General features: G+C 41.2%; 1 protein-coding gene across 3 annotated transcripts in view; it reads left to right on the forward strand.

The window, feature by feature from the left end:
* DLC1 (DLC1 Rho GTPase activating protein) overlaps window positions 1-14,394 on the forward strand; it is a 220,144-nt gene that overhangs the window by 171,615 nt on the left and 34,135 nt on the right. Inside the window, exon 1 of one of the 3 annotated variants that reach the window (XM_082051726.1) lies at window positions 9,653-9,764. The exons of the other annotated variants lie outside the window; for them this stretch is intronic. Within the exon in view, the coding sequence (XP_081907852.1) occupies window positions 9,752-9,764 (13 nt within the window). The 5' untranslated portion in view covers window positions 9,653-9,751. Of the gene's footprint in view, window positions 1-9,652; window positions 9,765-14,394 lie in introns of those variants that run through there. 3 annotated transcript variants of the gene reach the window in all.

A 14,394-nucleotide genomic window follows, 5' to 3' on the forward strand; every position in this document is an offset into this window, starting at 1 on the left:
GGGGCCAGAGGAAAAAACATCAGCTTTTCATTCTTGAGAAGCTATTCTTAATAGAATGAGTACAAGAGTTTCAAATGAAGTGTGATTGAGATTGCAAAAATGGCCTGTGAAAGAGCCTGAAAGTCTGTCATCTAAAAACTAAGGCCGTGATCCTGCAAGCACTATGTGCTCAAATTTCAATATACCCTTCCATTCAAATAGAGTTGCATACATGAATTTGTAGGAACAAAGTTTAAACTCCTTTCTACCCTGAAATAAACAAAGCCCTTTCTAATCAAGGTAGGAGATTGTGCAAGATGAGAAAAATTATTTCTAGATAAGTACACGAACTCACCTTAATTGTCTTGAGTTTGTCTGAGTTTTCCATTTTGCTTTGCACTATGTTATAGAATAGCTACAAAATGATGGGTAGCTCTCAATTTATTTTTACATAACACTCTGTATACTCTGACAATTTCCATCCTAACATCACCAATTGCTATATAAAGCAATTGTAGCTGAAATTCAGGGGGATGCTTGGAGGCCATTCTCTTTCCTGTTTCATTTACTGTATTTGTTCATATCCAAGGCTTCTGAATAGTATCACCTGGCACCATGGAACCATTAAATTAATTGCTATATTTACATTTTAGCTGTACAATTGCAGATATGGTTCACTCAGGCACAGTTCACTCAGTCTACCAGTGATTTCATATCTCTCAGTCTTCTTGTATTTCCCTTTAGAGCTCTAGATTCCCTATTCCTCATAGAAACTTGATATATTTTTCTATTCATTTGTATGCTTTTCCCTTCACTGGGAACACTGTTCAACAGCTCTGGATCTTGTGTTCTACCTGCTCTTTGCTTGCATTGGCCAAAGGAAGAGGAGATGAGGAAAAGAACTAAGGAGGGCTCTTCTGCTCCTCACAATCACTATTGGTAGCAGCTAGCTAGGAAGAAGGAAGAGGAATAGGAAGATAGAAATAGAAGGGAAAGGAAGGGAAGGAAATGGAAGAAAATAGGTGACTAAACTGGCAGCAGGTGAAAGAAATGCCTAATATAGGTGCTACAGACATGAAGAAACTCTTATTCCAGGTGCAGAGCTCTTTTCATGGCTTAGGAAAAAAAAAGTGTTATCAGAAGGTAACACAGGAAGCTATTCTGCCTTTTAGAAATAGACGGAGCACTCAGGAAGCCTAGGTTAGCTAAAAGCTTGCCTTGGTGGGCAGTAGCTCGCTGTTTCAGAAGCAAAGCCTCTGTATACCAGCCAGGAAGTTTCTCATGCAGCCCCGATCCCATGACGAAGTCAGCTCCCTTTCTGAAATGCAACAGAAGTAGTAAAGGAGAGAAGCTACCAAACTCTTCATATACCTGTCTAACGTAGAGGTGAACACTAGGCTTGGGATTTTGTTCAGTTTTTACATACTGGCAATCACATAAAATTCTTATATTTTATATAAAGCCAGAAAGTTTCTAAAATGTATGTTTAAAACTTATTATTTTCAAGACAGTCTTATGATTTTGGGATATCTGGCTTATAATTTTTTACATGTAGGATTCTTGCACCATATGCCAAGTGGGATGTGGCTTTTATTTCCAAAGATATCCCAAAGAATTCAATTCATTCCATATCTGAGAAATTCCATATTCTGACCCATTAGAATCTAAGTTTTCAAGGTGTTTTTTGTTAGGACTTTTTCTTAGTGCTGTCACTGATTTACATTAAGGAGTTGAGAGGCAAGCACATGGTTTCTTTGAGCTTAGGTAATTAAGTTTGTAAGGTCAGTATGACACGCATGACAGATTCTAAAGAGCTACTGGTAAATCAGATGGAAGGTTCTGCATATATACCTTTCAAGCCATTGTTTATACTTCCTGACTAAAAATCAGATGCCAGGAGCACTGTTAATTCTGAGGTTTAATAGACCTTCTATATCTGGAAAAAATAAAGATTCCTCAGAAAAGAAAACTGAGACTATTTCTGTACTCTAATGCTGTCCATGAGAAATATAATTCTACTGAGTGATGTAAAGGCTCTTGTTTCAAAGGAGAGAATGTTCTGGTTTGAACATGAAAGGTGCAGGGTGTCCTATCACTGTTAATCACTTGCCCCATTGATCCTAGCACGGGTATGTCCCTGGCTGCCTTGAACTCTCTGGAGTTGTGATCAAACAAAAAGCAGGTTAGCTGGATCAGACTTTTTTCTCCTGTGTTACTTTTCTCAAAAAATATCTTTCTCGGGACCAGAAATGATCCATAGCCTTGTTGGCATCACATTGTACAAATAATGTTGTTCATACATTTAGCTGAGTGCCATGAAGAAATAATTATGCATCTATTTAAGGTTTATTATTTTGTACCAGTCATTGTATATGTTAATGAATCTTCAGTAAAACTATCAGAAACAAAAGACCTGAAGAATTCAGTGGCAAAAGGGTTTTTAAAACCTCAGAGCTACATCTGTTCCATATATGCAATTCACACAGGGCACATCACATTACTAGGGGAGCTGGACACTTGGAGATGATGTAGGAAGAAAGGTGTTCTTCAGGATGTGTTTGTTGCTATACTAGAGGTGTTGTATAAAAATATGAATTGTTTGCTATAGAACGAGTAAGCCTGTTATCTGGAAGCCGAATCTGCATTACACCAGAATAAATTGTGTTTAACAGAGTTACATAGGTAGCTCCTTAGCTCTTGCAAATTACTGGGTAACCACAGGCTTCAAAAATGACCATCTACAACATTAACGAATTTGCTTCATTGTATTTTTGATTTAAAATAATAGGAAGTGAGTGAGCTAAAGCAACACAGCTGTTGTAAAGTTTAATGTAACAACCAGGTAAACTCAGTTTGTCAGGTGTATTGGACCAAAAGATTTCTGTACAAGTATTCTTCAGTCACTACTACCTGTCTTTCTATTTTGAAGTCTGATGGAAAAAAAAGGGATTTCAGAATATGAGAGGACCCTGACTTCTTTTTTTGCTTTAGTAAAAACAATACTCTTTCATATACTCCCAGTAATAAGGAATAGTAAAAGAGACTCTTTTTTTATTATTATTATTTGGAGTTTAGATATTTAAAAACTGCTCTGCGCTAAGGTTAGACATAAGAGATCTGCTCTCTCAAGAACAAACTCATTTACCATATCTCTTTGTAAAATGATATGAAGGAGAAAGTGAAACCTCAGAAACAAGCAGAGTAAAAAAGGTAGCCCTTCATAATGTGACAGTGTTGAAATATGAAAGCAAACTAACCGCTTTCCATGTTTCTTTTTCTTGTGGTCATGTAACAGAATATGTGTCTTTGTTTTTAAAATGTGCAAGCTCCTATTAAGCTGTCAGTCACTTCTGTGTATTTTATCATGTTCATAAATAATATCATACAGTATTCTCACCCTCTAACATGCTGGCATGAAAAGAGAAATGTAGCATGGAGGAGGAGAAAGCATTTTTCAGCAAAAATGGCCATCCATTTAGAATTCATAATCCTAAATTTTAGAGTGACGAATGAACACCCCAACAATTCTTTTACTCCTGCTAATCCCCGTCAGGTCTCAACTCTGTAGACGAAGGCTGAACAGCCACTTCTTTCTGCCTGACCCTCTTCTCCTTGCTATTGCTGGCTCCCATTCAAGTCGGGATCACATTTATCTGGGTAATATACACCTAATAAATCTTCTCCAACTCAGTTTGTTCTTGCTGGTAAGACAGCTAGCTTCCCCCTCCACTTCTCTCGTCTTTCCTCAGACATCATTATGGGTGTTGACATTCCAGCAAGTTACTTAAGGTGCCCTTAAGTAACTGTCTGCATGTACGCATCTACCTCGTCCCCCAATAAAACACAAGGTAATTCTGCTGTAAGCTGGTGTTCAATTACAAAAAGCAAGAGCATGGGCATGGGCAATGAAAGACGCAGTCAAACTGGCAATCTGCAAGAGGACTTTTATTAGGCACAGTATCAGCATAATAATCTCATACAACCCTCTACGCAGTACATCTCAAGGGCTTTCAAAAGAGGCATTATTTGCCCCATTTTATCTAGGGAAAAATGAAGTATGAGAATGGAAACGGATAGACCAAGGCTGACCAATAAGTTAAAACAGGATAAGACCACAGATATTTTGAGTCTCAGTCTAGTGCTCTGTCAAGAACAGGAATGACAAGGATTATGAATCTGTCCTGACTTATATCAGGCCTGACTTTGTTCACTGGGCTTATGAACATGTTTTCCCTCTTCCCTGTCTCCGTAACTCCAAATTACATTAACAATAGCTACTTTCCAGGCTATAGTATTAAGTCAGTAAATCCCTTGATGAACTCTGAAGTGAAATTAGACATCACAGTGTATGTGTTCCAGTTGCCATAGTTATTGCGCTTTATTAAGTCATGGGTTTAAAATTATTTCCTGAGTCCTGGAGATTCCCCAAGGCTAAAGCAGTAGCAGTCTTTCACATAATGGGTCAACTGGTCCAGGTGGATGCATGTGCCTATTTCCTCCAGAGGAAATAAGTTTAATGAATATGGCATTCATTTAACTAAAAAACTTTGGATCACACAACATGGAAGGTGGAAGTAATAAAAACTTTTTTCTTGAAAGGACATATTTCACTGTTCGTACTTCTGTACTTACTATAATAAAAAAAAATATATCAAAACAAAACAAAAAACACACAAAAGCAAACAAACAAACAAAACCACCGTTCTTCCCCTTCTACTCCTTTTAACCCCAGCTGGACACTGTATGGCTGACATGGTCTGTCCCAGGGTATCATGCCAAAAAGTCCAGCATCTTATGTATTACTACAACACATCTGCTTCATAACCAGTTTTTAAACACTATTTTGACATGTTTAAGGCACCAGCCTTTCAGTTCTCATCTACTTTAGTTGCCAACTTGCATCTTGTATCTTGTTTTAATTAAGGTTGACTTGTAAGCACAGAGGAAGAGAAGCAGGGGTGTGACTCTGCAATGGCTGCTGCCATTCCAATGACCCCCAAGGACAGGAGAAGGGCCGGGGTGACTTCTGGTGCCACGATGGAGCTTTGCTGCCACACAGCCACCGAGGCAGCTACCACAGATAAACCTAGGGATAGGGCATTGGCAGAGCCAAACTTGTGTTACAGCTTTCTCTAATGGAGCATGTTAGAGTCACTCCCCTGTGACCTGCATAGCCATTTGGTCTCGCTGGTGTGACCAGGTGCACCAAATATATGCAAAGACTTTAGTCCTCCTGATAATTTCAGGTTCAGAATCATTGTTCTGAAGCTGAAATCAATTAGGGATGCTGTTTTATTAGCAAACGAGCAGTTATTCTGAATTTGAGTAAAAGGAAGGAGCACTTTTTTTTACATGCCACAGGCTATATATTTACTCTGGATCATCTCTAGCCTTCATCACAGGATAGAAGTTCTAACTATCATCCTCTAGCAGTTCTTCTAAAAAAGGTTTACTTTACCCACATCTACTTCTCTCACTTTCTTGAAAGTTAAATTAAATTGGTTATTCTTCCAAAGATGAATCACTTTTTATAATGTAAAAATATAACTTTTAATTGAAGGGAAGGCAGATCCATTTACAGTAGAAAATTCTTCAGTCTTTAAAAAATAGATCATCACCAATGGCAGCATCTTAAAAACAACATGGAAAAGACACCCTGTATCTCCACTAATGTTCATAAACCAAGGGTATTCCATGTAAACTAGATTACCCTCTGTGTTTAAAATGGAATGAAGATATTTTTTTCTCCTCCTCCTGTTTCAATTTATCTTTATTTGTACTTTACCAAATTGTCTTTTTGTCGAACTACATAATCACTGTAATTTTTATATCTCGTCCTTTTGTGCTTCCATATAGTAGAGCCTTTCTTAAGTACAGTGTGAACCTGGTAATTTCATTTTTAGCCTGAACTGTTGAACTCATGGTGTTTAAGGGCATTCTGAAATGGGAAAAAATATAGGGATTACTGATCCCTCCTTTTAAAATAAGTTATATGCACCACAAAGAATAAGAAAAAGTTATTTTTCTTTATTATTTACTGTAAAAAGAGAGAAAAGAAAAAAAAATCTAAATGTTGTCTGGGATCAAATAAAAGAGTCCCTTGTACATGACAAGCTGGTCATATTTTAAATACTGTTTATTGCTAAGGGAAGATTTCTAGAGCAGAGAACCCATCAATTTTCAGCAGTAGAGCAGCACCTATGTTTATACAACATAATTACTTTACTATATATTTTGTTAAAAAGTATTTTGGAAAGGTGTTTTCTTTTATTTTGTGATTCTCCAGTAGGTGAAACAATAGCTTTCCTTCTCTGAATGCAAGTCGATCCTAATACTACTTATCTCTGAGAAGTGATAGTGCAAACACTCTTTTTCAAGAGGCCTGAACTACTACAGGCTCCTTTAAATAACTAGTTTTCGGTAAAGTCAAGTGCTAGAAAATGCAAAATAAATTATTTCACTGACAATGGTTGGAACACGAATGTCTTTTGGACTGTGGAAATACTACACACAAATACTCCAGTTGACAAGGAAGTCAAGCCTAGAGCCAGAGGCCTGGAAACTTGGGCTGAAACTGCTCTATAATCTATCATGCTGTTGCTGAGAGGATATTAATACTAGCGTTTAGAATTGCAATCATGTGTCTGACAATCCTGTGTTTGTACCAGCAGGTCAGTTGACTCACTGTGAATTGGGACTTCTCTGTGTACTGCACAATTTAGAAGAAAAAGGATGACAAGGGTACAGTTAACCATTAAGGCATTTGGGCCTGGGAGGGAAAACAGAGGACAATCAAGTCCTTCTTATGAGATGCCATCCTTCGAATCACTCCCTTATGCAGTCACAACAGAAGGAGAATTCACCTTTTAAAGTGAATAATTGTGCCTGTCGGGCAATCCTTTACAATTACATCCAGCGAGAGTTCATTGATTGCATTAAGGATAACAGTACCCCACAGAAACAATCCTCTTAGGCAGGCTGCTGCTAAAATCCTGTGTCTCTGTCAGGCAGCTGCCTACTCTTTGAATAGCCAGAGAGATAAAGAAATAAAAATATTAAAGGCCAAAGCTCTACTGATTTCATAAGGCTCTTTAAAGCCGGATGAGTGATTAGGGTGGTTGTAGCCTGCTAAACACCCATGCCTCAGGTGGAATGCTCCTCTGAGCACGTTTTACAGCGAATGCGAGACCAGTGCCTTGCTTTTGAGCTCCGAAATTACGCCTGCTTAAGCAGCTCCATAGAATTCCAAGTTAAAATGCAAGCCAGAGAGACTGCATGTCTTCAAGGGTTGATAACAAACTAGAATCAAAGCCTTTCTCTTTCAGATTACCAGCAAGAATCTAATCCAGGTCAGTGATAATCCTCCAGCATCTATTTAGCAGTGATCCCAGCAGACAGACTGCTCCATCACAAAAGTCACTGGTTCTGACACTGCTGAGGGAATCCGCAAAGACTGAATGAGGATGGAGATTCCTCTTTTACCATGGGAGCTGATTAGCTTTGCAAGCAGAACAGGAGAGCTGAACTAAAGAACAAATATGGTGTTTTATTATCAGCATCATCATTCATTTGCTATTTTACAAAGTGGTAGAGGTGAGAATGATAACCCTTGATTTAATTACTGAGAGCTTCCCATCTTCTGTGTCTGGATCATGTTTGTCAGGTATTTGCCAATCTTGTCACTCACCCCTTTCAGAATCCTCAAACAAAACCCTTGAACTTCAAATTTTTGTTTTGCATCTGTCAAGCAACCCTCTCACTTCGGATTTTACTTCACTGCTGCACGTCTCCTTTTCTCACTCTTAGCTTTTTTCAGCTCCTGTTCACAATGCCAAGTCATTCAAATCCATTTTTTTCTGCAGAGTAAAAGTCCATTCTCTCCTTCTTCAAAAGCTTCCTGTGGGTCCTATACAAAAGCTTCCTATACAGAGATGCAGGCTTGGTCCAGGACGCAGCCTAGGCAGTCCCTGTTTACAAGAATAAACCCTGCTTTTTATTGAGAGTATTAACTTGACACACAGTGGTCTTCTAGTTCCAGGATTACCATTGTGATGGAAACACCTTAGTACCAGCATGCTTTTCCACATGTTCTGGATATTTAATTTTGTTCCCTTCCTTTTGGAGATGCGTGTTGGAGAAACAATTTCTCTCTTTTCTAGAATTCAGAGTCTGAAAATCACACATAGTGTGCAACCAGTGTTTTCCATCTCTTGTCATAACTAGTCTGTCACTTCCTAGTTTACCAACTGCATACAACTATAGACAATACAGTCAGAAAGCCAGTTAGACTGGGATTACCTTGTCTGTTCAACAGCTGAGGAGTAGCATATGTCTGTCTTCCCTGTGTTAGAGTTAAGAACTCACATTTTATGGGCCTGACCTACCTTGTAAACATATAACCTGGTGCCTTACAAGAAGCATTCAAAAATGCAGGTAAACGTGGCTATGCCAAAAAGAGCTGGAGTGAGTTTAGATATGAAGAGGTAATTGATTAAGCGGGTAATATATGTGAAGTCAAGCTTGAAGATATAGTGCAGTTCCATCCTCTTCTGGGCTATTAAAGTAAATTAATGACCTGGAGCTGCGTAGGGGTTTCCAGAAACAACACTATAATAGCCAACTGGCCACAGTTTGCAGCCTATAGAAGGGGGAGATATTTATTCTTCAGCAAATTGCCTGCTTAGGCACCACATTATATATACTCCATATCTGACAGATCATAGTGCAGAAACGACAACTGAATCTTAGAATAACACCAGTGAGTATAAAATATGATGTTGGCTTGGAAGAGAATGAACCAATCATAACCTTTGATGGGACCCAGATATTTTCAAAATTTCACAGTACTCTTTTCCACACTGATAGTTTGGCAATTGCTCAAAAGTAGCTATTTTGTGCCACTTTAAAACCCTGAACATGTGCATCAACCAAGAAAAAGCATTCAAACAATCTTTGCATAATATACAGGGGAGTAAATGGTGTAGGGCGTGACTCCCAGGCACAGAGCTGTGAATGCCAGGCTTTGCTTCGCTATCTGCAAGCCATGCCGATAGCTGTGCTGTGGTCCCCAAAGGGAAAATACTTGCTGGTTTCCATCCAGGTCTAGACTGAGACTTTGATGGTGTGCAGGCATTTTCAACATTTTGCAGCACTGTTCAACATGCTGCCCAGGCAGGGAGGTACCAGCATCCCCTGGCCACCCTGCACAGCCTGCTCCAGGCTGAAGGCTCAGCATCCCCATGCCCTGGGCTGCTGGAAAAACTACTTAGAGCCTTGATGGTTGCTTTTTATAATCATCACTATTGCCTAAAAGGCCACCGCGATAGCCGATAGTCATTAAAAATCACAGAGGAGCAGAGGGGACGTAAGCCATTAGATTGTCTTTGACCGTATTACCTTTATGAAGTTCCCATTGACAACCCCCCAGGTGTGCAACGAGTGGGGCGTTTACGTGTGTGTGTGTATGTCGCTTTCTGCTTGTATTTATGGGTTGTGACCAGGCAACCGCATGTGGCAGCTGTGCCTGCCAGCGCTCAAGCCTCCCTCTTTGCGCGGAGCGGGACGCGGGGCGCGGAGCGGAGCGGAGCGGGCGGCGGCGGGGCGGGCCCTGGGGGCGGGGGAGCCTGAAGGGGCCGGGCGGCCGCGCCGCTGCTCCGCGCCGGGTGTCAGTTGTGAGCTGCCGCCGCGCAGGCAGGGGCGCAGGCAGGCAGGTAGTGAGCCAGCCCGGCAGGCAGCCCCGCGGAGGCACCGCGGAGGGAGCGCGGCAGAGACCATGATCCTCACACGTAAGCTCGGGTTCTGCCCGATGGGGGAGGTGGTGGCGGCGGCTACGCGCCGAGGGGCGCAGGCTCTGTGCATCGCCGCCAGCGTTCCTGAGAGGTGCTTCGGGGGCTGGTGTGGGGTCTAGGGGCACGGGCGTCCCTCTTTCGTGATCCCACAGCGCTGGCAGGGGCGCGGGCGGGCTCCCTGAGGAGTCGGACGGCTGCCCCGTTCTGCGGTGCGGAGCGTCCTCAGCCGCGGGTCTTCGCCCCGCCGGCCCGTCCGCGTTAGCGGGGTTGAGAAGCGCCCGTCGGGGCGGGAGCAGCCCCAGGTGAGACGGGAGCGCTGCGGGAGCCCGGAATGAGTTATCGCTGGGAAGTGGCGGTTCGTTGCGGCCGTGGTCGGGAAGCGCGGGCCGAAGGGGTTAACATCCGCACGAAGCCGCGGAGGAGCCGCGGGCGCGGAGCGGCGCGCCGGCTGCGGCCTCTGTGAAGGGCACCGTGGCCATGTCTTCTCTCTCTTTTTTGGTGTTTCGTTTTTTGTTTCGGGTTTTTGGGGAGTTTTGTTTGTTTGTTTTCTGGGAGTCCTAGCGAGAGGGGAAACGTCGAGTTTCTTTTGAAGTTCTTCGTAATTAGCCCGATGGCCTCCAGGAGTCCGGTGGCTCCCCCCGTGCGGCGGTGGCCAGCCCTGATGTCACCCCCGGCGGCTTTGATCCCCCTGGAGGAGCGGCACCTCCTGCCACTCGGGATCACCCCCCCCTACCCCTGGCCCCCTTTTCCGGGCAAACAGAAAACCGATGCTGTTTTCCAGTCGGGCAGTTTTACCTTCCGTATCACTCCCCCCTTTTTTTGCAAACAACGACCAATGACTTACTTCCACCATAACTGTGAAGTTGTTGAGCGATGCGTTTCCATTAGCCTAATGAGCTGTACTGCTAGTCAAGGGCACTAACTGTTGGTACAACAATCTATTTATTTGGGGTTGTGTTTTTTTTGTTGTTGTTGTTGTCGTTGTTGTTGTTTTAATTTTTAAACTTTTAATTAACTAGGTCAGAAGGTTCTGCCTGATGTAAGTAAAATTACATTCCCTGGTCTTTCCGGGGTAATTTCACCTTAACCATCAATTGCAGTTGGTTGTTTTTTGTTTTTTTGGTTTTTGTTTTAAATAGGATTAAGTGTGATCTGTTTGAATTTCCCTGCCCTGACCAAGAAACTCCCGGCAGCAAATCAATAACAATGCTCTGAGTCAGGTTGTGTTTTAAGGCTGTTTGTACTGAACTTCAAGAATAGACAAGCAGCTTTCATACAAGCCTCTGAGTATGAATCTATCAACACTTCAGTGCCAGACTCATTCAGCATCTGTCTGGCAACCAGGGTGCAGCTGGCTGACAGCACACAGAGCTGGTATTAGGTGCCTCCATTGATTTCTCAGCTGTAGCCTGCTATCTTGTCTTCCAGGTATCCTTATTGATGTCCCGTAGGCATCCTGATCTGCATCTCCAGTAGGAGTAACAAAAACCAGAAAGGGTGGGAAGTGGGATGATGTCTCTATAGCAGATGGGTTTGGGTTACTGCTGCAGTTTTCCTGTGGAATCCTGATTAAGGCTGAGATTCTTTGATAATAGGATATAGTATATGCAAAAGAAGATGTAGATATTGTTTTGAGACTATTCCTTTCATCTACAAGTTCATAGAAATCAAAGCATTTGGAGCTACCTTTTGTAACCTCTGTGACTTCCTGTTCTCTTTATCTTTTTTAAAAATAACTTGGTTTGTTAATTGATTTTTTTTTTTTAATCAAAAGGAAGTACAGACACATTATTTTAAACACCATGGAGCTATTGTTAAATTTCATTTTGAAGTGGTAGTTAAAAGCAAAAATTTATCATGTCATTCTTCTATTTGGGATTTAAATCTCAATTGTGTAGATTCAGTCTAGGATTTTTAATTCCTGAGTCAGGGTCTTCCCAGCCAGTTCTGCAGCTGCCCTTGCTGGGACAGAGAGAAAGTCTGATGCTGGTCATGGAAACTCAGAAGTACTCTGTGTATTTTGTGTCTGGTAGGGGCAGGAAAAAGGTGCTGCAGTTGTCTCTATGCACTCAAATGTTTATAATAGGATTCCTAGAAGAAGGAGATGAGACTTTTCTGGTTCTTCTGATTCATTACACTCTAGGCAATGATTTGTTTGAGGCATGTGAATTTGAGTTCTGCAAATATTTAGAGATGCAGTTTGCAAGATAAAGTTGTTGTTGGTTTGTTGTTTGGTTTGTTGTTTGTTTTTGTTGTTTTTTTTTTTTCTGGCCAGTATACCACAATATGTTATGTTTGTGCTTCTTTAGAGATTCAAACTTCTCTTCTAGTTCCCCTCTGATTGGAGTTGTGCTGTTAGTTTCAGCATAAACACAACTGCACCCTGGGCTGGTTAAAAGGAGATGGGGGAAGAGAACTCATGTGCTTAACAGGATGGTCCTGTACTGTAAACAAGTGCTTTTCATGCTTAACTATCCTTCCTAGCAACAGGAAGAAGGAAATGAGGCTATGCAAAAGGACCCTGACACATTTCAGACAATGCTAGACCCACCCTAGCATTCATACAGTATAACCAGAAGACTTGGGGAAATAAAAATAACTTCAGATGTTTCCCCTTCCTTCCTGTGCATATTATAGAAATCAAATGATCTGCAGTTCACAGAAAACTTGATGGTTTTGTCTCTGCTAAGAGATGATGTCCCTATATACTTCACTGGGTATCGTATTGTTCTGCTTACTCCTCGGTGTTTCAGTTTAATTCACTGAGTTTCATTATCTGAAAGTTACAGGTAATACCACACACCTTTCTGAGGTACTTTGTTGTCTTTAGGAGAGCATTGTTATTTGCGAGAATGAATATTCTTTCAAATATTGACAAGTATTTGTTTCCCTTGAGAAGGGAAAGTGTTAGATGAGACTGGATCAGGAAAAATATTGTCTGGTCTCTCTTCTAATGGAGATGCAATATGATGACCCACTTATGGTGGGTACATTGTTTTAAAGCCCAAAATGGTGCAAAATTCCTTAGGCTTGGTTTTAAATACAATTATTTTATATTTATCTGAAACTGTCCATTCAAATGATCATCTCAGTCTGTGAAATAATGCTCCTGAGGAGATACATGCAATACATTTGCTGAAGCCAGCAGTGGACATAGATTGAACTTCCCCAACCTATTCTTGTCATTTGCTGAAGATTCAGAATTGGGAAAAATATATCCCCTCTGCATTCCTGTGTTTTGGGGATGGTCTTTCTGTGACCCTGTGGACACGCAGAACTGGATGCTGTGCTGGCCACCCTTTCCTCTGCTTTCTGTATGTGTCTCTGATAACCAGTTTCCTGTGCACTGCGAGATACAAGAAACTTTCCAGTGTAAAGCTTCGTCATCTGTTTTAGCTTCCCTTCTTCTTCACAAACGTGGTCTCTCTTTTTTCTTCTGCAGTGATTTGTTGGCTTTGCAGTGCTACAATGGCTCTGCTGTATCTAGATCATTATCTTATCCCCAAAGTTGAAGTTGCAAGGCGTGACCAGAAACTAAGAAAAGCATTTTCAAGTATGCAATATCACAGAGAGAATACTGTAACTGTCTATAATATCTGAAAGTAGAAAGTTCATCGTAATACTTGCTTTAGGAAAAATCCAGGTTTGTGTCTTTAATTATGATTTAGGGAAAGAGGCATTCAGCTGACATACATCCAGCTTTGTGCCACAGGTATTTCTGACCTTTTGTATCCAGTGTTGCATCATCCACAATGGGTGCAGTTTGGGGACTGGGTCATCAGTGAAGTAAGCATTAAATGGTTATGGTGCAAAGGTTGACCTTCTTCCATACAGTTCTTCCTGTGTGTGCAGATGGTTTTGAGGTTGAGGCTTAACGAGCTAGAAGCTATTGTCTGTATAAAATCTGCTTTCCCTTGTATGAACCATTGAGACAGCTCAGATCAGCTCTTTTACTGTTTCCTAGATCTGAACAGGTAACCCAGACTTTGGGCCCTTATAGAGGAAGTCTCTGTCACACTCGACATATCGGTTTTACCTCCCTCCAGAGCCTAATGAGCCTTTGACTTGAGCTTTGCATACAGCATATTAATGCTGGACTTGGGAATAGCAATAGTTGATGTTTGCCCTTCAGTACATTCTCAAAGGTTGTTCTAACCAAGTCAATTCTGAGAGAAGGTTAAAGTCATCTTCTTTTTCCCAGTCTTTGGCGGAGGATTTGTTTCTCACTCTGGAATCTGTCAACATGACCTCCTTCAGAGGATTTGACTAACTGCTTTCTCTGCCCCAAATAATCCTCCTCCAAGACCACCCTGTGTTAATCAGGCCAGATAAATAACCCACGTGCCCAATTATTTCTTAAGGTTTTTTTAAGTCATTTGACATCTTGTTCCTCTTCATCTGTGAACCTTCTTAAAAACGAAGGGGATAAAACCATCTTTAATTTATAAAAATAATTGTTCTTTGGCAGGAAAACTGTCATATAAAGCTTTAGTTTTCTGTGAGTTTTAAAATTTATATTACATTGTTTTCTGAATTTCTTTCTTAATACTTCTGTATATGCTCAAAGTGCAAAAAAAAAAAAGGAATAAATTATGATTTACAGTAGTGATGATGCTTTTGTGTCCTA

The sequence above is a fragment of the Streptopelia decaocto genome, assembly GCF_964273445.1.
Source record: "Streptopelia decaocto genome assembly, chromosome: 4".
NCBI lineage: Eukaryota > Metazoa > Chordata > Aves > Columbiformes > Columbidae > Streptopelia > Streptopelia decaocto.